Raw genomic sequence first — 26,313 nt, 5'->3', positions numbered from 1 at the left:
GTTCAGTGTTTAAATACTGTTGCTTAGCACTTTGGCCTCCGACATGAATTTATCATTGACCTAAGAGTTGAATTAACCATACATTTATACATTTTAGAAGTGTGCAAGTAGTCCAAGCACGTTGGGCAAGTTCTGTGCCCTCTGTGTATTTTCTCACTTGCTAGAGAAATAATGAGCCAAATGTGGAGTTTTGCATCTCTTTGAAACTTCAGTTCTATTGGTTCACTGACACTTACATCTTGATGTGTGCATGTCTGCTTTAAGGCATTCCTGAAATGTGTGCATTAGTATAGGCAGTGAAATCCTAAACTCTCAATTCATTTAAAATTGAAAATGTTTCTTTTTTTACCTCTGTTACAGGTCTGGCTGTGAAAGAGCTGAAGTAGAGGTTTCTCTTGTACAAAATGTTGTAATAAAATTGGGAAAATCAACATTTTGTGACGATGTTTGTTCTTGTCTCTGATATGAATGTTAATGTTAATGGAGGATTCTAGTTTTAAATGTCCGTGGTTTTGAATTGGTTTAATGCATTGCATTGCACTACACTACACACTTCAATGAATAGAGCCGCTTACAATTAGGTTGGTTTCTTTTGAGATGTTCATTTCATTCAGGGTGTCATGGAGAAATATAAACTTAATTGATTTGATAAAGGTGAAGCAATATTACCATAAAAAACAGAACACGAAGTTTACTTGCAGTAGTATAAAAAAAACACTAACCCTTTATCTCAACATGTAGTGGTCTAGCTTTTGTTGAAACCAGTAACTTTGTTTTGGACGCTTAATGTGTTATGGCTCCTGTATGACATATTGCTTATTGCACCTAAACTCTTAGGTCGCTTTGGATAAAAGCGTCTGGTCAATGTAAACATTAAAGTACACATTGTATTATTCATAAACTTAATGGTATGAGCATGGGTTTTCCCCTAATATTCCCATTTTAAAATATCTTGGTATTCCTGAATGAAAGTTTGGGAACCGCTGAATTGCAACATAAATTGAATCATACATGTGCATGAACTCAACAAATAAAAGGGGCTTTGTGTTGAATACAACACTTTTATTAAGGTCCCAATACATCAGCGATGCCATAGAATAATAAAATAGAAATTTTACTCTTCACCATACACTCAAAGGTTTTTATAAAAGGAGTTTTTGAAAGGTGAAACGCATTTTCCAGTGAACGACCTCTTAAAGTATTCTGATATATTGTTTATCTCAAACTGATCTTTTGTTGTGTTCATTCGGTCTTGGTTGGAGCTTACATGAGTTGCCCACCAGATGTCAGCATTGCATCAGTATTTACGCATGAACGTCTTAATTTAACATTAATGTGTGTTTTGATAAAACTAGTATTTTATTCCTCTTCCCAGTGAACCTCAGAGGCTAGACTATTTTAAATCAACACCGAACCCCTTTCCTTATACTGTTAGGCAGCCCCCGAAAACGATACCAATGGAAGTGGCTCCGTCTTCCCATTGAAGCGCGCTCCCGTGTTCTCTCATTTGACGGTCTTGTCGGACACGCGCTGGAATGGCAGCGGCGGACGGGTCGGCGCGAGACCTGGATTTAATGCAATAATTTCACGTTTCCGTTCGTTTCTATGGTCTGCGCTCTGGGGAAAGCATTTTGTTATCTTCATATGTACCTTCTCGGCACTTTTGTTTCTCTCATAAATCCTCGTGAGGTCTAAACGCATGGCTTTTGTTTGAGAAGAGTGTGCGGGAAAGAAACACCCAATTGTCGGACCGTCTTTATCTGGGATAGAAAGTGATTTATTCATCTCTGCACGGGACACGTACAGTGTCTGGAGAATGTCTTCTGCTCGGGTCGATTATATCGCTCCATGGTGGACTTACTGGCTCAATCAGTTTCCTCATGTGAATTTGAGGTTTCAGTCTCTGGATCACACGTTTAAACCGCAGGACGAGAACTACCAGCAGGTCAGTATTCGACTTCATACCGTTCAATGAGATATCATGACCGTAAATACGTTTGTGCATTGCACTTGTTTCTTGTCAGCTCTGATAAATTTAAATTGCCTTGAAAGTAACTAATAAATGGGATGTCCTTACTGAATGATATTTAAAAAGTCTCCCGTGCTGTTCAACGATGTTTTCACATTGTATTCCATTTGTTACAATGTTGCGTTACTTTCTTAAGTCTTCAATGACGCAATGCAAATGCACATTTGGGGGATTGTGTCAGTTTGTGAAGGTGTTTATTGCATGATCTTTCTTGCTCTAATACAGAAATAACGTAGTGTCTTGGACTGTCTCGTGTGGTGAACACTACAGTGTTCTGAACTTTGTGAAATTAAGGATTTTATTTCGAAATCACTATCGGTTTATGGCGTGCACAGCACTGAAGTTTTGGCAGGAGCTTCGTTGTTCTCCAGGGTCCTCCTGTGATGAAGCCCATGTGACAGCAAACCAAGAGGAAAACGGCTCAACAGAACATGAATGTTAAAGTGGCAAAATTTAAGTGGTTATTTGGGGGATTTTCTTCTAAGATGGCTGAGATAAAACCAATCTTTGGAGATCTGATGATCCGGGTAACACCCAAAAAGTTAGCCTCCAATTGTTTCTTGAATGCACTGTAAGTTTATTTAGATAAATGCATCTGTCAAATTCATGAATGTAGAATTCCTTCATCGCAAGATGCAAAACGCCAAACGTTGCCCAGTACTGATTCTTCATGGTCATTGAAGCCTGAAAAATCACTTCCACAATCTATGGTTTAGACAGAACTGACTTTATAAAGCTTTTTAAACATGTTTTTCCAGAATAAAAGTTGTTTAAATCCCATATACACCTTCACTTGTGCCTGCGCTGATGGGTTATTCCGCTGAGCTGTATCAGCCTCCAGTGCATTGGAGATGGAATGGGACGGGGCAGGGGTTGGTAGGGGGTGCAGAGTGCTCATTTCTGTAGCTGTCTGTTTCCATCAGGGCAGATGGTCTAGAAGGCAGAGCTGACCAAGCGAGTCCAGAAACTGCGGTGCAAGATCAGGTGCGTCCTCCGCAATATTTGAATCGACACGGGCCGTTTACAGATGGCCTCGGGGATTAAACTTCACAATCCATTTTCCCCTGTTTGTGAATCTAAACGCTTCGATGACGCTGCTACTCGATTCCTAATATAGAGCGAAATTATCTCTGTGCTCTGGAGGGGTTTTGGGATGGGCCTGGGGTGATGGTGAATATGAGCTCTGTGGAAAGCTGACAGACTGCTGGTTTCTGTACAATTAAGTTTATTATGAGCACTGGGCTGGTAATATGTTTTTAATAAAGATCCACTGTTTAATGTTTTCTTTTGTTTGTGAAGAATTTACTAGCTATCTATTCTGTTAATATACAAACACATAATTTGTGTCAAGACAAACTATTTGGCAGATGCTTCCATCCAAAGCAACTTGCAGCGCATTCAAAGTATACATTTTTTCCAGTATGGGTTTTTCCTGGAAATTAAACCTGTGACGTTTTTGCTGCCGAGGCAGTGCTAGACCAGTTGAGCTTCAGGAACAAATTGTATTGCAAAAATGCTGACTGGTACCCAAACATAGTCATTTATATTCAGAGGACTTTTCCAATGGTCACACTGAATTGACTAAATCTCTTATGATAATTTGTAAACGGCATTTTAGGAAGTAGACAAATTCTTCTCAATGTTTAGACCTGGTACCCCCCGTGAGTAAAGTGTGTGTGCACATGTCGAGAGAGACCCATTCGGCAAGCGTTCTTCAGGCTATCCCTGAGTGAACACATATTTGTATATTAAAAGGGTCACGGTGCATCTGTCCATATGATTCACCCACTTCCTACGGTACTGAATTGCTAACAGCTGTTTTTTACCCAAATCCCAGGCAAAGGATGCATCTGTTCTTTCACACGGCTTGTGTCACAGACTGTTATGTTTACTTGCAGTTGTTGACTGTAATGCCATTTTAAAATAAAATGTCAGTGGTACCCAACCACAAAGCTAGGGTGTTTTGAGTTGTTGCAAAGGTATTCCTGTACAGTTGCTTTGATGTCTGGTTGAGTCAAAGAATTTTAGTGTTTTGCTGTGTAGTTACTGGGGTGTTAAAGGAACAGTTCACCCAAGAATGAAAATTCTGTCTTCATTTACTCACCCTCCAGTTGTCTCTAAATTTCTTTGTTCTGATTAAAAGGGAAAGATATTTGGAAGTGTGCCTTTAAGGTTGATCGGTAAGTGGATTCTTGTAGGCCCAGGCAAAAGGTCCCAACTCAAAAACTATAGTTTAGTCCCTGGATATGGCTTGAGTCACTCCTTCAAACTATGCAATTTATGGATATGGGAGTCGAACGTAAATTTTGGCTCTTATTCTTTGAATATGTTGTGAAACATGGGCAAACGTTCCTCTTATGTATTTCAGAACGGAGGATGTAGAATAGCATCAAATTCGAGAACATGATCTCCGTTCATCTGATTCGGACAAAACAAAAACATTTTGCTGAGAAAACATGCAGACATCTGGAGTCATAAGGGATCTGTTACCGCCTCTTGTACATCTCAATATTTTTTTGTCTTTTTCCGCTTTGCTTTTTTCTGTGCATCTGTGTTGGCTTTGTTTCCCATCGCGTCTCTCTTTCTCTCTGTTTTTCTAATTCACCCTCCCTCCTCATCTTGTCTCTTTTTATAGACCAAACAGGCCTCTTTACATCCCCAGTAAATACATGAAGTGGAAGGAGACGTTTAATGGCCTGCGTTTTGTGAATCAGCTTTTTAGAATCATGAGCATCAAGTGAAACATGTACTTTAACTTCTTCGATCTTGAAAGAACGGAGTCATTGCTGGATCTGTGCTTTGAGTTTTTTGCACCTCAACCAATCAATTTAGTGATTACTCAAAAAAGAGAACGCTTGCTTTTTTGTTATAAAGCAATGTTCCAATAAAGGCCAAAACTGACTGTGAGTCATTTGTCTTGTGAGAATGTATTAAAAATCACATGCTGTATGACTTTATTTGAGCAAATATATCTGGAATTTACCCTGTGCTTATTTTGCTACTTTCTGTCCGAAGTGTAGGAAGCATTTCGGCTCGGCACCCAAAATGCCAAGAATGCATCTATATGTTCTGTACAGTTTTTAAATGTTGAAATATTCATCTCAAACGAAGAATAAAATGATATAATGGCTGTACTAATTTACATGTCAGAAGACCACAGTTTGCTTTACAACAACATTAATGCTGTGATTACTTAAAGGTCCAGTGTATGAAATTTAGCGAAATCTATCGGTAAGGCAATCTCAACCAACCACTCCACCCCTCTACAAGATGCATTACTGGACCCACATTATATCCTGGGCTTTGCCATGCAGGCCCACGGTCGAATGTACCAACGGAAACGTATGCCAGTAATTTCTGTGTTAATGTAAAATCTTTTAAATCAAACCATCCACAGCTGAAAGGCTACAGATAGCAATCCTTATCGCAACTGTCATTTTTATTACATATCTATTCATCACATTGACATGCACTATACCGCCAGTGGCAGTTCACCAACGTCATGGCACTTAACCACCGCGGTGGTGCGGTTGTCACGGCCACCGTTACAGCCCTACTCTAAAGTCACAATTATGCATGTTATATTGCATTTCTGTCAATACATCCTCCAAAAAATTACACTGCACCTTTAAAGTTTTTTCATTCCTTAGTTAACTTTGGAGTAGATATAGTTGACTTCTTGCAGTATAAATACTTGGATATGTTGAGAGAGAAAAGATGATTGTCAGTTTGTGGTATTCGGGTCAGAAATGTTATGAAGGACTGTAATGGAGGTGGGCATGGGTTTCAGTGAATGGTGTTATTGTGCTGTTCCTCAAACCCTACCGGTCATAGTCATCCTTTCTTTGTATCAGTCTCTGATTGAGATCAGTGGCAAGATGATGACCTAGATGCTTAGAAATGATTGGCTAATCATTAGCAAGAGCCTGACTGTAAAGTTATTTCTTTGAGATGTGTCGTGCATGTTAGTTTAATTTCTTCTAAACAGCGTCGATTTCATAAGGTTTGTAATCTATCAGATAGGATTTAGTTGCTTCAGTGTGTAACACATGTGATTTGACTCTTGTTGGAGGATCCTGTTGTTTCATTTCACACTCCACGTAGATAAAAAAACTCACTGGGAATGGGAAGTGACCACTTTCTGAAGTCAGTCTGTGTCTGACTTAACTGTTAAATAAACGCAAACAAAATATATTTGTACACAGAGGTAGGAAAATAATAAGGGGAGACTGGGGCTGTTTGTGGTTTTTGCGTTCGATAGATCATATTCTTGTTGCAGAAACTTTAAAGCATGTACAGAGATTGTTATTGGTATGGATTAAATTCAAATATCATATGACATCTTTATTTCTTTTCTCCTTCCTGTTTCCCCATTAAAGAAGAGCAGGTCATTAGAATTGGGTGAAGTTAACATTCTCTCAGCTGTGAGGGTGGAGGGGTTCATCCAAGTGCACTGTGTTGGAAAAGCCCCCGAGGAACCCTCCCCAACCCCTCACTCCCTTTAAAAGACAGGCAAGAGTGAGCGTGATGGCTCCGTTGAGATTTGAAAAAGTCCTTCCTAAAGGCCTGCCGCTGCTTTACTGTAAACTACCAGTTGTAGCATTTCTTGGTTTTGTTATGAACCAGCACTAAAGTTAATTTATTCTGATATTGTTCCCTGGCACTGTTTGGAAACCCATTCAAAAACATTTTATTTCATTTGCATGCATATGAAGTGCTTTCATATTTTCAATGCCTGCATTTCTCACAGTTCCTGTACATAAACACTAGCTTTTGCTTGGGTGTATAGACCTAGATTTCTCAAAAGAAATTTGCTATTCTTTTACCTTTCAGAGAACATGAGAATGAATTTGGAGATGTGATGATAAGATTGATGATGTCAATACAGCATGTTATTCACTTCTTTGAGTGCATGTCTTTCACAGCCAGCTATTCAGACAGTCACACAGCTGTTCTCCTCCTGCTGTGACCATCATCACATAGCTAAAGTTTTGCTTGGAGCTTCCAATGAAAGCAATCTTGCCACTATTGGTTGAATCCCATTTGGCATACTTTTGCCAAATACAGAAATTCATGGTCACCGAGTCTTGGTTACTGGCTGGTTTGACCTCTAACTTGTAATAACACTTTTTGTATGCAATCCAAGGCAAGCACTTTACATCCAAGTTATATTATGTTGCAAGTGTACTCATTTTAATCTTGGCTATTAAAATAAATAAATTGATATTTGATATTTTGTCTTTTTCCAGATTATATAAATTCCCAAAATAGGAGTCTAATCCAAATGCATTTTTGCTAAATATTTACATTTTACATGAACATTTAGTCATTTAGCAGAATTAGTCATTTTATCCAAAGCGACTTGCAGAGATAATATAATACAATCAATTCAACAAAAGCCAGAACAATACCTGTTGAGAGAAAGAGAGAGAGTTTGTTTTTTTCTCCCATTTATGTGTCAAGTATTTACAGAAGAGATCTTTTTTTATGTTGCGAGAGATGTGGTTGACCGGACTGAGTTAGGAAGAATGTGCCACCAGGAAGGAGTTGTGAAGGAGAATGAGCAGGAAAGCGATTTACTGCCCTTTTGAGAAGGCAATACAAGACGCCGCTGGGTTCTTGTTGGGGTGTAGGAGTTTCAGAGGGTGGGAAAGTATACCGGTGCAGATCCAGTGATAGTCCTGTAGGCAAGCATTAGTGACTTGAATCTGATACAGGCTTCAACAGGTAGCCAGTGGAGAGAGATGAAAAGGGGTGTCATGTGAGACCTTTTGGGCTGTTGGAAGACGAGACGTGCTGCTGCGTTCCGGACCAGCTGGAGTGGTTTGATAGCTTTTGCAGGAAGACCAGCAAGGAGAGCATTTGCAGTAGTCCAACCTTGAGATTACCAGGGCCTTGACAAGGAGTTGTGTCGCATGCTCCCTGAGATAGGGTCTAACCTTTCTAATGTTAAATAAGGCATATTGGCATGCCCATGTTGTCTTTGCAATGTGATCATTGAAGGACAGCGGTTCATCAAATATGACTCCAAGGATCCTATCTGTTTTAGGAGTGATTGTGGTATTGCCAAATTAGATGGTGAGATTGTGATGCACCGTTGGGTGTTCAGCTGGAGGTGATGCTCTTTCAAATATGCGTTAGGATATACAGTATATATGTATATGTACAATGCCATGCAAAATTAATCTTCCCCCTTCATTTTATTCACATTTTGTTATGTTGCTGCCTTATCTTATACTACTTCAAATTCAAAATAATTTACATTAATCAACACTCCATGCACAATAATGAAGGCAGAAAGTTCATTCTCCAACATGAAAATTATCCTAAGCACACAGCTAAAACAATGCAAGCGTGGCTTATGGACAACTCTGTCTATATCCTTGAGTGGCCCAACTAGTGCTTGGGCTTGAACCCAACTGAACATCTCTGTAAAAACCTGAAAATGTCTGTCTACGATGATCTCCATTTAACCTGACAAAGTTTAATAGAATCTGAGGAGAAGAATGGCAGAAAATTGCCAACTGCAGATGTGTAAAGCTTTTCACATCATACCCAAAAAGATTTGAGTCCCTTAAGAAGCTTTAACCATTTTCTTAAGGTTTGAATACTTATGCAATGTACTTAAGTTTTTTATTTTTAATAAATTTGCAAAGCTGTCAAAAAACAGTTTTTTATTTTTGTCATTATTGTGCATGGAGTGTTGATCAAAAATGATCATTTAAATTAGTTTAAGATGAGGCAGCAACAAAACAAAATGTGTATATAATGAAGGGGGATAAATACTTTTGCAAGGCACTGTATATGTGTTTAAGTATTTTAATCATTTGCCTACAATGTTTGAATGCTATAAGGTAGTCAAAAATAATTGAATGTCTTTTTCAGCCTTGTAATGCTCTATCATTCTCTCAACATGGTTGTCAGTGTCTTGGCAAAATCATAACAGAAAAATAAGCGTGTGAAATAAAAACAATGAACAAAATATTCACTTACCTACCTAAAGTCTAGCTTAATTAAGTGTCCATTTTAAATTAAATTTATTATTTGTGTGTTTTGGAAAAATCATTTTGTCTCCCAAATTTCAAATAAAAAAAAATTGATTTGCATTTATTTTCATCGAATGAAAACGTCTTGGTTACATATGTAACCTCAGTTCCCTGATGGAGGGAACGAGACGTTGTGTCGAGAAAGACTGATGGGGACACAACGTCGAGAGACCGACAGAAAGGGAACTGGAGAAACAAAATAACAGAAACAAGGCTCTGTATTTTTTTCTGACCTCAAATAATGCAAAAGAAAACATGATCATATTCACGTATACTATTCCTCTGAGAAGAGGGACAGCGGTGAACAATAGACTTGAAATATGTGAAATATAAAGTTTTTTTTAATCTAGAAACATGAACATCCATTGTTAAAAACCCAAAAAACACAATCAAAGCTTCGAAAACAGGGGCCATTAAATTATCCGTGGCTGTGTATATTGCAAATGTTGTGAGGAGTGCTGAATGTACATGTATATCAGTTGGGGACTGGCTTCAGGTGTTTTCTTATAGATGGTTATTTTACTTACTCAGAAAAGCTGATCATGTAAACTGAAACCGTATACAAATATCATGTCGTTGGATGTCGGTTTACATTCTTGCATATTGCTGCCTTTATTGAATTTCCGGAAATGAAGCTACTTGCACTTGTAATGTTCTGTCTGGGCCTGCAGTCAGAATCTCAAACTTCAGTGTTTGTCTCTGTGTAGAGATCTGCCCTCGGGGAGTAAACAGTATTCGACTCTGCTCTGTTTGTTTCTCAAAGCTTAAAGGCTTTATCCGTGGCGGCTCATTCACGACTAGTTTTATAACAAGCCTGTTTGTGGGATTGTGTTATTGGGGCTTGAAACGCGTTGTTTTTCCAGGCCTCAAGCCAGCAATGCACAGGTTGATCTGTATGTCAATGACCCCGGGGGACATATTGTGTATTGTGGATACACAAGCAAGTAAGCCAAAGAACAGGACAGAGCTGTTTACTGAATCGCTGAACTGTTTGTTGAACAATGAAAACGTTAGTGCATAATCTGTACTTGTGCTGCACAAAATCGTTTTTGACATTGGATTCTTGTATTGGTTTCCAAACAGACAACTAATAGAGATGCCTTTTAGTTTTTTTTCTGGAAAATATAAGTTTGTTCATTCTTTGTGAATTTTAGTTACTTACCCGAGATGTTACAGGTGTTTAGTTAATGATCTTTGATAAATGGGCCAAGTCATGATATTGTGGTCTCCTCTACAATATTGGGGGCAGTCGTGGCTTAATGGTTAGAGACTCGGACTCGTACAAATCTGTTTAAAAAAAATAAAAATTTACATACGCAAGTGCCATTAAATCTCCTTTCAGGACTCTTGTGAGAGATAGAATGCTAAACGTATATACAGTACAAATGCCTCATCACATGCTGAATACATAACTAGTTTTCATGATGTCTTTCAATTAAGCATTAAAGTGAGTAAAAAACATGCACAACACTTCATTTCTCAAAAAAGACTGTTCTGTGACAGACACATGCAGTGGGTGGTTGCGGGCGATGATGTGTAGAAATTGCCCTATACATGGGCTACGCTGCCTTTTGTCCTTTTCCTTGAAAACTTCAACACCGCTCCTTACCCATAATCCTCTGTTTGAGCCTCTTTCATCCCCGATTTATACCCCTCCCGTTTTTGTTTCTTTCCCACCTCCCTCCCCAACTCTGCCTCCTCTTAGCCCACCTCTTCACTCTCCTTTATTCTATCTGGCTCGGTCTCACCACCCATCCGTCTGTCTTCTTCTTACACCAGTTGGAATGAGCATCGATAAGTATCGAGCTCCACAGGGGTCTACATGAAGTGAATTATTCACAAAAATATGCATTGAGTTTGAATTTATAAAGAAATGTGATTGTTATTATGGAAAAATACAAAATAATTTTGAAAACTCATTATCTTGACTGTAAAATTGCTAGAGATGCACAGGATAACAGGTGTGGGAACCCTGCGGCTCAGATATGTGGACAGACTTACGTGTCAACTGTCAACAGCAGCTAATTAAAAATCAGCCCTACATTGTTACTCTCACTGTAGTCTGTGCGTGTGTGTTTGTTAGAATAAAAAAGATTATGTATGGGTCGAACTTGACGGAGAGAGTGTAAATAATTATTCTTTATTGCCACCATAGAGCATAACACAGTCGTTTCATTATTCATGGATTAATGCATCCTCTGTGTGCATGTATGGGATTTGTGTATATGAACATTCTATGAATATGACCATATGAATTGACTATTCATTATAATTATTCCATCACTTTGTTGCATGTCTGTATGTTTTTGGCAGAGAAAACATTGTCTGGGCCTGATAAGGCTGCGGCACAATTGTTGTTGTTTGTGTTTTAGGAGGGGATTCTAAATTTATTCTGAAACAATTAATTATTTTCATAATGACCTAAGTTTCTCTGTCTCCCTGTTTCTCTATCTCTGTGGCTCTGTCTCCCTGTTTTCTCTGTCTCCCTGTTTCTCTATCTCTGTGGCTCTGTCTCCCTGTTTCTCTGTCTCCCTGTATCTCTATCTCCGTGTTTCTCTGTCTCCCTGTTTCTCTGTCTCCCTGTATCTCTGTCTCCGTGTTTCTCTGTCTCCCTGTATCTCTATCTCCCTGTATCTCTATCTCCGTGTTTCTCTGTCTCCCTGTATCCTTGTCTCCCTGTCTCCCTGTATCTCTGTCTCCCTGTCTCTCTGTCTCCCTGTTTCTCTGTCTCCCTGTATCTCTGTCTCCCTGTTTCTCTGTCTCCCTGTATCTCTATCTCCGTGTTTCTCTGTCTCCCTGTATCTCTGTCTCCCTGTCTCCCTGTATCTCTGTCTCCCTGTATCTCTGTCTCCCTGTCTCCCTGTATCTCTGTCTCCCTGTATCTCTGTCTCCCTGTATCTCTGTCTCCCTGTTTCTCTGTCTCCCTGTATCTCTATCTCCGTGTTTCTCTGTCTCCCTGTATCTCTGTCTCCCTGTCTCTCTGTCTCCCTGTTTCTCTGTCTCCCTGTCTCTCTGTCTCCCTGTCTCCCTGTATCTCTGTCTCCCTGTTTCTCTGTCTCCCTGTATCTCTATCTCCGTGTTTCTCTGTCTCCCTGTATCTCTGTCTCCCTGTCTCTCTGTCTCCCTGTTTCAAGATTCAAAGGAGCTTTTCTCTGTCTCCCTGTTTCTCTTTCACCATCTCTGTGTTTCTCTGTATCATGTTTCTGTCTCCCTGTTTCTCTTCCTCTCTAGCATATGCACATAAGCAATCTTTTTCTCTGCCCTGCCTATCAGTCCTCTTTACATTATGTAGCCCAGTAATTTTTCTTTCTCTCTCTGACTCACTCTGAGCCACTCTATCCCTGTCCCTCACTGATGGCAGAAATGTTTACGTCTGTAGTTTGTTGTGGTTGGCTTTGAGTGGGCGGCACTTATATGAATTATTAACTCTAATAGAGAATGTGTAGTTCAATATATTGAACCATCTGTTTATTTTTTCAGTAACCTCTGTTAATCGAGTCAAGACAAGATGAGGGAAATATGCATTTGTTATAGACGTTATATGACAAACTCTGGGACAACAGACATTGTAGGACTTTAAAATGCACAAACCAGAAGTGTTAATATCCAGCAAATGGAGTAGAGATGGCTCTTCATAGAATATTAAATTAAGTTATTATATCTTCATGTGCCCATATGGACCATTATGGATGTGATGGTTCTAAAAGCATCTTTAAAAACTTTTAGAGAGACCTCACATGGGTATTTAAACCATCAAATATTGACATCTAAGCATACTGATGTAAAATTACTCTTTCTGACCGCCTTGAATCTCTTCCCCTTTCTCTGTTACACAGAAAGCGTCTCTCCTGTAGTTCAGGGAAATCACAGGACTTGACATGGGTAATTCCAGCCATGTAGTAGTCACATGCTGTCTCATTTGTCCCAGGCCAGGACTTAACTAAAAGGGGAGATCGAACCTGGCGGTTGCCATAGCGATGTTTATTTGTGTGTCAGGGTTTTTATTTTCTGTTGATGCTGGCCAAAAGCATTAAACATGATGCCAGTCTTTCTCTCCATGTTTTCACACCAAGTGCCTCGCTCCTTGTGCTTATTAGCATCCCCCAGATGCCCCCCCAAACTACACACCCTCTCATAGCATTTCCAAGTACCCCATCCCCACTCATGTTACCCCCCTGTGGCAGAATCTGTCCCCTCCTCCCCCACTTCCTCATTACTGTATCTTCATCAGCCCCTGTTTGTCCTTCACAAAAGACTGCTTTGGGAATTCTCCATCCTCAGAGGTGGAGGAAGGGCTTTAGACAAAGACTTCTGGTTTTGGAGAATTTGACTGAAATAAAATGCTGTTGGATTGTGATTAAATATCTAATATTTTATAGTTGTATGTAACGGTTAGTAGGTCAACAACTGAAATGTGTTTTTCAAAAGCCAACGTTGATTTTATTAACCAGACAGGTGGGTTGCCAATATTAAATAAAAGGTGGATATCTACAATAAGTGAACTTTAAGAGTTATACAAAAAAAGAGCTTTTATAATTTCATTTATTTATTATTTATGTTGCTATGTGAAGCGAGTTAATTTAAAAAATATATATTTATATATATTATAAAATATATATATATAAATATGAGGTTACATTTGCAATTTCAGTTTAATTTTTCAAATAGTCTGTCATATATTTTATTTGATTAAAATTTACTGTAATATTTTAATAATAACATTATGAAAACATTAATAGTAATTAATACTATTATATCTGAAAAGTATAATTTTTCTAGTTTTCATTGTAGTTTTACTAATATTTTGAATGGGCTTTTATTTTTTTATGTTAACTTTATTTTAACTTTAAGATTTCAGTTTCGTTTTCAAATAATATTTAGGCAGATATTATCTCAGTATTATTAAGTCGCTTTAGATAAAAGTGTCAGCTAAATACCTAAATGTGAATGTAATGAGATTTCATTTGTTAATTAAAAAACATATTAATTTCCAGTATCTTGAAATGTTCTGAATTATTTCTATCGAACTGAGTAAATATACATCAAAGCAGAAATTATTAATTGCTCAACGTAACTTTCCAACTATTTTTTATATGCACAATGCCATAATATTAGCTGTTCTGCTCTCTAAATATTGGGATTGGGATTGTATAGTAAATCTACTATAGAGAAGAACTAGGGCTTGACACTGAGATGACACTGAAAAAATGTGTCATCGTCGTTTGAAATATTTGTCTCTTGCTGCAGATTAATGTTTCCTATGGAATTGTGGGTAAACGGGCTGACTCGTTTGTCTCAAAGTTAATAGATGGCACTGAAACAGATGGCTCGGAATGGCCCACCACCCACAGGATGAAGTATAGAGGATGTAGATTGCAACAGACACAGACAGTAAACAGTGAAAGTGATGTGTTGTAAGAAGTAGCTTCAGAGAATGAGCTGCCTGCTATAGCTGCCCTACTTTCTGCATCCCCTTCTGAGCAAAGAGCATGATGGGATATGGCGTGTGTGTGTGTGTGCTTGGACGTGCGTGTGTGGCTTTGTTTTATAATTGTTCTATCATGTATTTTATGTTTCTGCTTAATGCTTTAATACATTTCAGGTTTTCAGACCTGTAACCAGGCTTGACATTAACATATGCCAAACAGTACAACAGCATTAGAGCGTAACTCTTTAAACCCTTCTTAATCTGTTGAGATTTTCTATACTGTTGTATGCACATATATCCACTTGGCTTTGAGTGGACCGGACTGCTTAAACCTATACTGACATATAGAAACATGAGTACGTGCTAAAGGATATAGCATCATGCTTGATGTTCAAAATGTTTTTTAAAAGAAATATGATGTGAGGGAGAGAGAGAGAGAACTCAGTTTAGTACTAGCTGTCTGACTGACAGTACTATCTGATTTCATGCAGGAGAGGTCAAATAGTCCATGTTTTTGCCATTTTTATGGCTAAACATATTTTGGGAAATTTAAAGACCATATGTGTCGCATTATTGTGCATTGCGTAAATGAAACCTATAGCCTATAGGCATGCCCTATAGCCCATAGGCATAGCCTATAGGCATGCCCTTAGTATATAATGTACTGCTAAACTGAAATATAATTTTCAAACAAATCCATGCATTCAAGTCTCCATTTATCTTCCTCTGCTTCAGAAAAAGACGCATGCTGTAAAAATCGTACTATGGTGTGCGTTTGTGTGTACTAAACCTTGGCAGAGCGACACAATACCTAGTGTCCCCATTAAAGGCTGAGCAACTAAAATAGCTCAGGATCTATCAACTGGAACCCTGTAAAGTTATAACGGAGTGTTATAACCGGAAAGGACCTCTATCTTATCAGTGTAATGTTCTGTCTCTACTCTGGAAAACATCTCTGGGGTCACCACCTCATTCTGCTTCAACAGATGCTTATGTAAAGTCACAGATGATAGAGATGAACATGTCGCTAGACTCGCTACAAGCTAAATGTTACGGCTATGTGAAGCATGTTTGCATTAAATGTGTTAAAATTGTATTCTGTATCACTTTGTTTCAAGAGCCAGGTAAATTGAACTAGGAAACGTCTGTCTCTGTCTTTTCAGTCTCTCATCTTCCTGGGTTGTGTAGCGGCGGCCGGTCTTGGTGTAAACTTGCTGTGCCTGGCGATATACCTGAGCTGTCTGTGCTGCTGTCGCAAAGATGAGGAGGAAGAAGAAAGTAAGAAGTCCAATTCTTGCTGTGTCACATGGGCAGCAGTTGCTGCAGGGCTCATCTGCTGGTACGTACACCCGCTGTTCTCATGCCGGGAGGATAAACCAGTTCTGCAGGCATAGTCAAGCATTCATATGTAATAATGTATGAGAGATTTTTGGGTTAAAGATTTTTTTAAGCTGTCCCTGGCAGGAATTGAAAGCTGGCGTCCTTTCAGTTCATGAGAATTTAATTAAATTGGCCACAGTTCTGTTGAAATTCAACATAATTACATAACCAAAAGACTCACTTTAGTCCAAAACATTTTACAAACATAAAACAAAAATGATAGTATTTGTTTCTTTTTCTTTTCTAGCATGTAGAATACATTTGTATTAACTTAAGGTTTATATTTTAAAGGTACGTTAAAAAAATATAATTAATGACTCTTTCAGCAGTTTAAAGAAAAATATAAGCAACTAATTTCAATGTATTCGCACTACTAAATTACAATTTCTGCACCCTGTTTGCTCCCTTAAACGTCCCGTTTGTAAAATTTAGCGGCATCTAGCAGTGAGGTTACGATTTGCAACCAATGGCTCAGTCCACCACTCACCCCTCCCTTATGAATCCCTTCAATGGTTGACACAGGACAAAGTTGTAGCCATTTTTTCGCTTCTTTGCGAAAGGAGATAATATATTATAAACGAAAAGCACCCTGTAGAGCAGTTTGTCCGTTTAGGGCTACTGTATAAACAACATGTCGAATTCCATCCAATGAGATCCCCGGTGTATGTAGTAAGAATGGCTCATTCGAAGGAAATAAAAACATAACGCTTCATTATGTAAGGTCTTTATATACCTCTGAAGAAACAGTTATGAATAAAATATTGGATATAATTTCAATAGATCACACACAGCACATTTAATTCAGATTAAGTGTAAATTCAGAAATATTTCTTGTATCAGGAATTGGAGCTTAAGCTTAGTTGTCATCTGTCACATTCATGTTGAATGAGTGATGGGAAAGAAAGCGTGTCCTCAGCATGGCAAAAACAAGAAAAATCCCCCTCAGCAAATTAGCTCATCACTTCTAGCTGTCAAATAGTCATCCCTGTTCCATTTTCCTTTCATTGTCTTCAGAAATTATACATTTTCGTTCCTGTGACGCAGAAGAGATGCCAGTGAATGAATAAACTGCTAAAAAATAGACATTCTGTATCATCTTTAAAGGAGATCATATTTGATGTGAAAAGCACAATTTCAAAGCATCAGAATGTTCCTTGTTGATTTGTTTTTTACAGAGTTCAAGAGTTCTTGTTAACAGTCAGAACTTGAATCTTCCTTCTTAATGTAAAATACAAAAAATATCTCGCTCTATTTTGTCATCATAGAAGCTAATATAACAGAAACATTTGCATTTCTCTGTCAAACACGCACACTTTCATTTCCTCGTAGTTTCTTTGAGGTTTTATGGTCTAAGCTGTCAAGTTTATTTCTCCGCTCAACAAACACTATGGTTCATTGGAGTGCTTAGGGTAACCGTGCTTGGGCGCAGAAAGCGGTCTGCATTCCTGTGACCGGCGATAGAAACGCTTCAGTTTTGTTCTGTCTACATTGTCCATCAGTTCTGAATGAGAGGAGGGGTTGTGGGAACACTCACAGTCTGACTAGTTTCTTGAACTTAAACAAGAGGCATGAAAAACTCTGGGCGTCCCGGGACAGGCCTTTGACCTTTTGATATGAGCGAGACACTAACGTTCTCTTCCTCCCTGGACCATTGAGTGTGAGGCATTCACTTTTAAAACAACTAGCCTTTAAAATGGCTTAAGTTCTTGTTGCTTTATGGAGGAGTTCGGTGTGGCATGAGTCTTTTAAAATGATTTGTGAGGTGAACTTTATTACATTGACAAACAAGGTGCTTTAGCTTTTTTTGAGTAATAAAATATTCTAATTGTATCCCATGAGCAAACAGTATGACACATTTTCTGGGTGATTTATTTAGTTTTGATTGACATTACCAGTAATTGGTCAACTAGTAATAGCAGCAGGAAAATATTTTATTTTACTCTCAGTTCCAGTACTGTAGAAGCTATTACATCATCACCACACTTTTTAAAATGCAGAAGAAATGCTTAGCCCTAAAGTGCTCAATTGAAACTGTGTGGGTTTTGTGTGTGTGTGTATCCTATATGAATGGCATTATGTCATTAGGAAACCACTTTCTCTTAATCCCATGACACTCATCTGTGTTTTTATTGAGTTAGCGTCAGGGCTGTCTGTATTCTGAAGGCTTCATTGGTTAAAAAGAGCCCACTGTTGGGTCACATGCAGAAGCATTGTATGAGTTTAACATCAGGAACTGGAATGTAAGAGCTAATAAGAATGACTTTTATACAGTGAAATACTTGAGTTAAAACAATAATCTTAGCATTTTCCTGATACCTTAATACATTTTATATTCACTTAATTATTCATGGGTGTCTTTCAATTACTGCTGTATGTTTGGATACATGTGTTACAGCCCCATCTTAACATTAAACAGAGTAAGAATACAGACAAATGTAATACTAACTTAAAGGTCGGTTAACAAGCTATTTCATGCATTCTGACTTCTTTACAATGTTAAACATGCTGGCTTTTCATGCTTAACATGGACAACTTGTTAAATAACAAGTTGAACGTTGAATTTCTGTGCTCAATATACTCCGCCAGGGTTAGTACAAGTTTTGGAAAGTTTTTTTTCGAACCTGGATTCTCATTTCGTAATAGGGGATCCTATTCTCCCTGAAAAGCAAGCCCATGCGTCATCCAACGAGCGGAAGTGCATACCCACGAGCGAGCGTGAGGGAAAGAGCACGGCATCAATGCCGCTCGACTCTGCTGATGGAAGATTAGCTGTTTGTTTGCGCACTGCATTTCAGTGATGAATGTTTTATATACTGTGGATATAACACTAGATTTGGAGATCGTTTGAAATTGATAGATAAGCGGTCCTAGTGATAAAATACGCCGACATGAACCGTACGCCAAGTCAAACTAAGTCATATGTCTGTGTTTTGTTTGCACGTACGTACATAATGTAAACAACACGAAGGGATGATGTATTATGTGCTCGTGCTCTCACTTGTGTGCCACCCCTGCACGCCTCCAGCAGCTCATCTTTTTCCAGAAATAATTGTACAGCTTTATACCTCTTTTATAAATTTGATCAAACTAAATACTCTCGGAAGATACAAGGTAGCAATACCTGCTGTATAGGTACTCAAGATTAATATGAAAAACTATGTGATTTACCTAATCTTTAAAATCAAAACACAAAGGTTTAGAGTAAGTTGCACATAATAATGCATGACAATGTGCTGTTATTTTTTTCTGTTTAACTGTAAACACATTATGCCTGAGAAGATTTTTCCTTGTAAATGTAGGTACAAGAAAAAAATAATAATGTAAATGTGATTAAAACATTTTAATTGCCTTTTTTAAAAGCACATGCTCAAGTTCAAACGATTTTACCTTGTATGACATTAAAATTGTAGTTCTCACAATATTTATAAACTCACAAGTTTTTTGTTATACCTCCTGACTGATGTGTTTGTATTGGCTTGGTCCTGTTAAGAATATAAAAAATGTAAAAGCCTTTATTTAAAACTTCAATAGAATGAATCAAGTCTTATCATCTTATTTATGAGAATCGAATAAAGTCTACATTCATCTTTGGAAATTTTGAATTACACTCCAAACCTCTCCTTCTATTATTTAACATTTTTCTAAAACTGGCAGACTGCATCAGCAGGGTTCACTTCATCTGCATTAAACGTTAATGTGGTTTCTAGCACATGCCAGAATGCTCAGAACTCTCTGTTCAGAAGTCTATCTAACTACTAAACCTATTAAGTTTATCCCTAAAGAAATGTATTGTGCAGTCAAATATTATTAATTGTTTCATAATATGGTTTTGTATAAAACCTACACTCTTAAAAATAAAGGCGCTTCATGAAAACCATAGAAAATTCTTTATCTGAATGGTTTCATAAATAGTCTTGACATCAAAAGAAATTTCCTGTTTCACAAAAGTTTCTTTGTGGCAATAAAAGGGTATTTTAGATTATAAAAAGGTAAGAAAGAGATGGTTCTTTAAAGAATCTGTGACTGCATTCATTAACTGTGAAGAACGTTTTAAGCGCCTTTAGTTAGTGTATGACTCATCTGGCTAAAATGACTTTGTCTCAATGTCAATTGTTGTACAGGTTCTCTGTGAGGTCCCTGGGTCATGCGGAGTAAAATAATGTGGTATGTTGGGGGTCCTGCTGTATCTCTCCGGTGTGTCCGGATTGGTGACAGAATCTAAAATCAGCCACCGATAAATTGGATTTGGATTGAGCAGCTTGAGATCTGTTTTTTGTGAAATATTTCTTTGATTTTAACTTCTTTCTCAACTTCAAATGAAATTATGTTTTTGATGATGATCATGATGTTAAAGGTGATAAACGTCTGTATCAAAAACAACACATCATAGTCTACAGGATGAGTCCTGTTCTTTGTTTTATTGTTAAATAGGAACTGGGCAATGGCTTCTTTGCCGTAGAGCTGTTCCCATAATGTGCAGCTTGTGTTGCTGTGCTCTCTGTTCTAAGATGTAGGGCTTTTCTACATGAGTCCCTTAGATCACAACATGAAAGATGAACTGCTTTGATTGAAAGAAAGAATGTAATTAATAAATCACCAGTAATGACTCGTTCTGGAGCATTTCAAAGCAGGATTTGTTTAAAGTCCCTCCTGGAAATGAAAACTTTGACACCGTTTACTTATCTCTGTGCTGTTACAATTACTTTATTTCCTCTTTTAAACAAAATGGGAATCTTAGATTAAATCTCCAGCATTCTGTTTTTAAGGAATAGTAATACCACATAATTTACTCCTCCCCATGACACTGTGTGTGTATAAGAGTTGCATTTATTTAAATATTTACGATTTCTTCGATATTTCGATATTTCTTTCAGCACCAATCAATAACATTTATAGAAAAGAGCACAAGAACAACTTAGGCCGTGTTGATACTTGACTTCTTTTTTTTAAGCTGCTAACAACTGTTTTACATTATAATCCTATGGAGTAAACAGTGTTTTCAAAAAAGTCCTGAAACGCCAGCGTCTTTTTCTGCAGCTCAGAGCGTCTTTTGAGGTGGAAAAAGTTACTTTAAGCACCTTTTTCACAGCTTACCAATGAAGGAGACCTGTCTTTTCCAAAAAAACATGCGAAGAACTTGATTGGTCGAGAAAGCTCAAGCTCGAAAATATAATAAGGTGGCCAAAACGCCCATTGGACCATTTAAAAAGTTAATTTTTTCTGATTGCATTCCTAGCAAGAAATTAGTATTGTATTTCTAAATATGGGATTGGTTATTGCTCTTTTTATATTTCAAATAGACTTCCGTTACGCTGCCTATGAAGCCTATCTCTCTAAGATGCATTCGTGCACAAATGCTATCTTTGAACATTGCGGGCTGCAATTTGTAACCACAACACTGCGAGCATTTCCTTTTTTTACTAAAGAAGCTCCATTTGAAAACTTTTTCTTGTCAAAAAAGAGGTCAAGTGTGAACACGGCCCAATGTCTCATTTTGTGTTGCACGGAAACAATATATGGAATACATAGTGGCACGTAAGCGATGACATTATGATATTTGCATGAATTGTTTTTATTCTAGTATATTTATTTTTGTTATGCATGCAGTACTCACTAATCGTGTGATAAGCGTGTCATTGTTGACCTCTGTGCATCTCACAGCCGGACGTTTTTTCTTGTCAGGAAACAAAGATTTTTCTTCTCTGCCACATGCACACCTGCTATCTGGCATCTGTATACCATCTGCAGCTTTGTTAGACGCGTGCCAGGTCTCGATCCCTTCACCCTCCGTTCAGGACACACACACAGATTGCTAATGACTGACTGTAGATTAGCAATCATTAGCTACTCATTAATTTGTTCCTCATGACTGAAGCAAACATGCTGAGCTAAGAACTGTGTATGAGTTTCATAACAATGATATGTGTTCTGGAGCTTGTCTTGTCAGAAAATAAAATATGCCCAAAATTCAATATGTCATGTTTGTGTTATAGTCATGATACCTTTAATATGAGTTTCGATTCAATGAAGCACAGGTACACTCTCAAAAATAAAGGTTCTTTACATCGATGTCAAAGGTTCTTTAAAGAACCATCTCTCTCTCTAACCTTTTTTAAATTTGTCTAAAGATATAGACAAAAAAGTGCATCGTGAAGCACATGAGTGTAAACACCTGAAAATAATGTAACTGTATAGTGCAGTTAGATTTTTTTGTGATTTATAACTTGATATGAAAAATCATCTATGTCTGTTCATATTGTCAGTTTTGTTTTTTTCTGTGTTTAAAAACTGAAGCAGGAAATTGTGGCATAAAGTTAGAGTCATCATCTTATTCATAAGTCATGTTCGAATGATTCATGCAGGACCAACATCTTGTGACAGATGCTTGTAGCTTTCGCAAACCAGCCTACCCATCCCAACCCAAACTTATTCATGGCTTTTGTCATTTTAAAGGCCCGTGGTTAAATTCGGGGACTGAACTGCAAATCAATCGCTGCCCCTCAGAGAGAGAAATGTCTGAGGATGGTGAGAGATGAATCTTATTCTGAAAGAGGCCTCATTTAGTAGCATATAGTGTTAAAATTAAAGTGAGAATAGAACGTGAGATTACTTGTCTACTATCGCTCTGTTATAGTTTTAAAGACCGAGCAGTTTATAAAAAGATGTACTCCTTTCCAAAGGGTGCTTAGCCTGAGAATTAGCCACACCTCCTTATTCTAAAACCCCGCCCCTTCAAAAGCATACATGCACACAGAGATGTTTGGAGATGATGGAACGGCAAGAAATTTGAGCACAAACTCTTTAGTTGTCAAAAACAAGAGCATCTTCAGAACGATGCTTTCGATTTTCTCCTTGCCATAATATTTAGAAAAATAATGGACTGGACGTTCTGATCAAGTGTGTAATGGTGGGCACACAGTCTTGTGCTGTAAAAGAAACGGGTGATACTTCAGTTCATTTATTTCTTTTAGATCTGTCAGATAGCAGAAACATTTTATGTCTCTTCCACTAAAAACAACACTTAACAGTCTCTCTCCATTCCTCTCTAGTTTATAAAAACACTGTCACTTATTTTTAGCAATTATTTATGTGCCTGCTATTTTCAGACGTAGTATTTGAGGCCGAAGCTAAGCTTTTTTGGCACTCTTTCTGACCATGTAGAGGTAAAAGAGGTCATTGTGGAAGCATTAGCACTTTGATTCTATTTTGAAGACTCGACATTGTTGTTCTAGCTGTTCTCAGTCGGCTGTAGCTCAGTCGGCAGACTACTGGAGAGGATATTTTTTGAGAAACATAAATATCCATAATTTGGGGTGATGGGAAGGGTCTTTTTTCGCCTTTTTTCCACAAAGCACTTTTTAAAACAGAGAATAATATTAATGCAGGTTTGCTAGATAGTGTTCTGTTAATGAGAATGATCTCTCCCTGTCATTTTAATAAAATTGCCTGGTCGAGACCACTTGCATTCTCCTGTGCCATCCGTGTACCATCAACGAAGCAATGTGAGACAGCCCATTGCTGCAAAGTATTATGTATTCATTTTGTCTTTGTAGTTTGTAATAAGCAAACACACTTAGACAAAGACCCCCTGCAGGCTCTTTTTAGTTCTGCTCCGTTAGCATCATCCCCAATCCACTGTTCTTTCACCAAAATTTCCATTTGATTCCATTATTAGTCTGCCTGTTATAGTCCCAAATGTCAACTTCATGTAAAATTGAAAGGAGAACCAACTTGTTTCAACAATGCAATCCAGGATATGACATCAGCTTCTTAAAACCACTTCCTGGGCTGTGTTGTTGAAATATGACCAGCACAAATGACCTCTCCGGGCCTCTGGGGGCTAATGAGCCAAATACCGAAAATCACGTTGGGACTGACATCATCTTTTCTATACATGACCCTTCCGGTTCCCACTAGTGATAAGACTGCTGTTTGGGTGGAGGACTGAATTCTCACACACTAAAAGTCTCAAGCTTGTCTCTGTTGACCATGCCAAAGATTTACGCTGTCATTCATTTGACTCTTTGATATTGCAGATGGCTTGGCAATGTCATATTTGCCACCTACTGGATGTCTGAGTGTGAACGAAGGTTTGGGAAAACATTCGTTGCATGTGTTATATGGTCGGTTGAAAAATATATCTAAATGTGCAGTTCTGTAAAACCGATTTGCTTTTTTGAAATGACCCAGAAAGAAACCACCAACAACACCCTAGTGATGTCATGTCATCTAACCCAAACACCTATGTCAGATCAATTAAAATGTTGTTCATGTGCTCGCAGGGAACACACATTCGACTAATAAAAGTTTTGGATTTGTGTATTTACGAAATGTTGTTTATTGCTGTTGACTCCATCAGTGTCGGATACATAGGTCTAAAAAGAATGAAATGTCAATATATTTTGGTGCTATATGAATTGTAAGTAGTTTTCTTATTAAAATAGGAATATTTATGGTTGTACTGTGTTTCTAAACCCTTCTAGTTGCATTTCAGAAATAAATTTGGTATCATTTCTAGGGATGCTCCGATCCGATATTTGTATCGGAAATCGGCGTCGATACTGAATAAAATTCTAGATCGGGTATCGGTGAAAAAATTGCACCGATACCCGATCTTATGGAAGCATATGTGGTGCAAAATTCAATTTGCAATGCAATATTCAAAATGGCAATGCAATATTCAAAATGGCAATGCAATATTCAAAATGGCAATGTATTTCTGTATTTAAATTTACATTTTCCATTACTCCACATGTGCAAACTTTGGTGCAAAAGGAAAATGAAAATTACATTATATTATTTACATTTGCCATTTCCAACAGCAGTCTTAATGTGTAATGTGCATACTTTTTAACGCTCTTTAAGTTGCAAAATTAAAATGAAAATGCATTACCGGATTGATTATACATATTTAAGATAGTCAAGCAAAACTGTAGCAAAAAGAAAATTCTAATGTCTTTTTCCCTTAATGCATTAACATTAACAGGCTGAACATTTGGGATTGCATTTTCATTTACACACAGCGCGTTGAGTGGTGCAAAATTCAATGTGGACTTGAAAATGCATTTCGAGATGACCACGCCCCCACCCCGGTACAGCGTCATTGCGTAAAGGCGGAGCCAGCATCGCTATTTGCTAGTTACGTGTGTTGTTTTGAGGTGCGGAAAACACGTTCGACTGCAGAGATAATAAAAGCGTTAAATCGCTTGCACATACACGTTTTCATCATAAACACGTTCAGTATTTGTTGTCTTTGTTTCAGAATGATTATGTTAAGATATTGACTGTTTTTGTGGTGCAACATTTACTTAACTTCAGGAATCGAGTTATTCAGTGGATCTGTCACAGCCTAAACTGCAGCATCCGGATGAATCAGAAACCAATGTTAATTTTCGTGAGGGCAGATCTCCACTTTGACAATGTTTATGTGTATTTGTGCATAATCTCTCCCCTTACACTTTCTCCAGCACGAAAGAAGCACAGTACAGAGGTGTATTTCACGTGGATGTATCGCGTTTGTGATTGTACTGTACAGTTACTGAACAGTGGTCTCACAAAACGACAATTTCTGAACAATTATTTAAGATATTGTGACAAAAAAGACATTAATCAAAATACTGAATGTGTTCATGATGAAAACGCGTATGAGAAAGTCAAGTGATTATGAGACATTCAACAGGCGAGCTCACCGCTTGATAAGGCAGAAATTCTAGAAATGTAGCTACTAGTTCTATCGTCTACAAAGACGTACTAATCTTAAAAAAAAACACCCAAGTAATTTTTTTATTTGTGCTCAAATTCGTGTGCATGCAATTTAATGTTTTATCAGCTTTGCAGCCGCACATCCATGCCTTTAACTAGCGATGCTGACTCCGCCTTCACGCAATGACGCTGTACCGGGGTGGGGGCGTGGTCAGCTCGAAATGCATTTTCAAGTCCACATTGAATTTTGCACCACTCAACGCGCTGTGTGTAAATGAAAATGCAATCCCAAATGTTCAGCCTGTTAATGTTAATGCATTAAGGGAAAAAGACATTAGAATTTTCTTTTTGCTACAGTTTTGCTTGACTATCTTAAATATGTATAATCAATCCGGTAATGCATTTTCATTTTAATTTTGCAACTTAAAGAGCGTTAAAAAGTATGCACATTACACATTAAGACTGCTGTTGGAAATGGCAAATGTAAATAATATAATTGAATTTTCATTTTCCTTTTGCACCAAAGTTTGCACATGTGGAGTAATGGAAAACGTAAATTTAAATACAGAAATACATTGCCATTTTGAATATTGCATTGCCATTTTGAATATTGCATTGCCATTTTGAATATTGCATTGCCATTTTGAATATTGCATTGCAAATTGAATTTTGCACCACATATGCTTCCATACGATCTAGCTTACATAAAATTTCTGCTAGGCGATGTA

General features: G+C 37.8%; 1 protein-coding gene across 4 annotated transcripts in view; it reads left to right on the top strand.

Annotated features, from left to right (window-relative positions):
- Positions 1-1,267: 1,267 nt before the first annotated feature.
- The window catches only part of ttyh2 (tweety family member 2), a 45,622-nt gene continuing 20,576 nt past the window's right edge, over positions 1,268-26,313 (top strand). Inside the window, exons 1-2 of one of the 4 annotated variants that reach the window (XM_056771054.1) lie at positions 1,268-1,945; positions 15,667-15,842. In XM_056771054.1, the coding sequence (XP_056627032.1) occupies positions 1,817-1,945; positions 15,667-15,842 (305 nt within the window). In that variant the 5' untranslated portion in view covers positions 1,268-1,816. The remainder of the gene's footprint in view (positions 1,946-15,666; positions 15,843-26,313) is intronic. The other 3 variants (XM_056771055.1, XM_056771056.1, XM_056771057.1) reach the window with 3 other exon arrangements.

The sequence above is a fragment of the Triplophysa dalaica genome, chromosome 17 (assembly GCF_015846415.1).
Source record: "Triplophysa dalaica isolate WHDGS20190420 chromosome 17, ASM1584641v1, whole genome shotgun sequence".
Taxonomy (NCBI): Eukaryota; Metazoa; Chordata; class Actinopteri; order Cypriniformes; family Nemacheilidae; genus Triplophysa; species Triplophysa dalaica.
The sequence above is the reverse complement of the archived record's forward strand: the minus strand, read 5'-3'. Positions and strand labels throughout refer to the sequence as shown.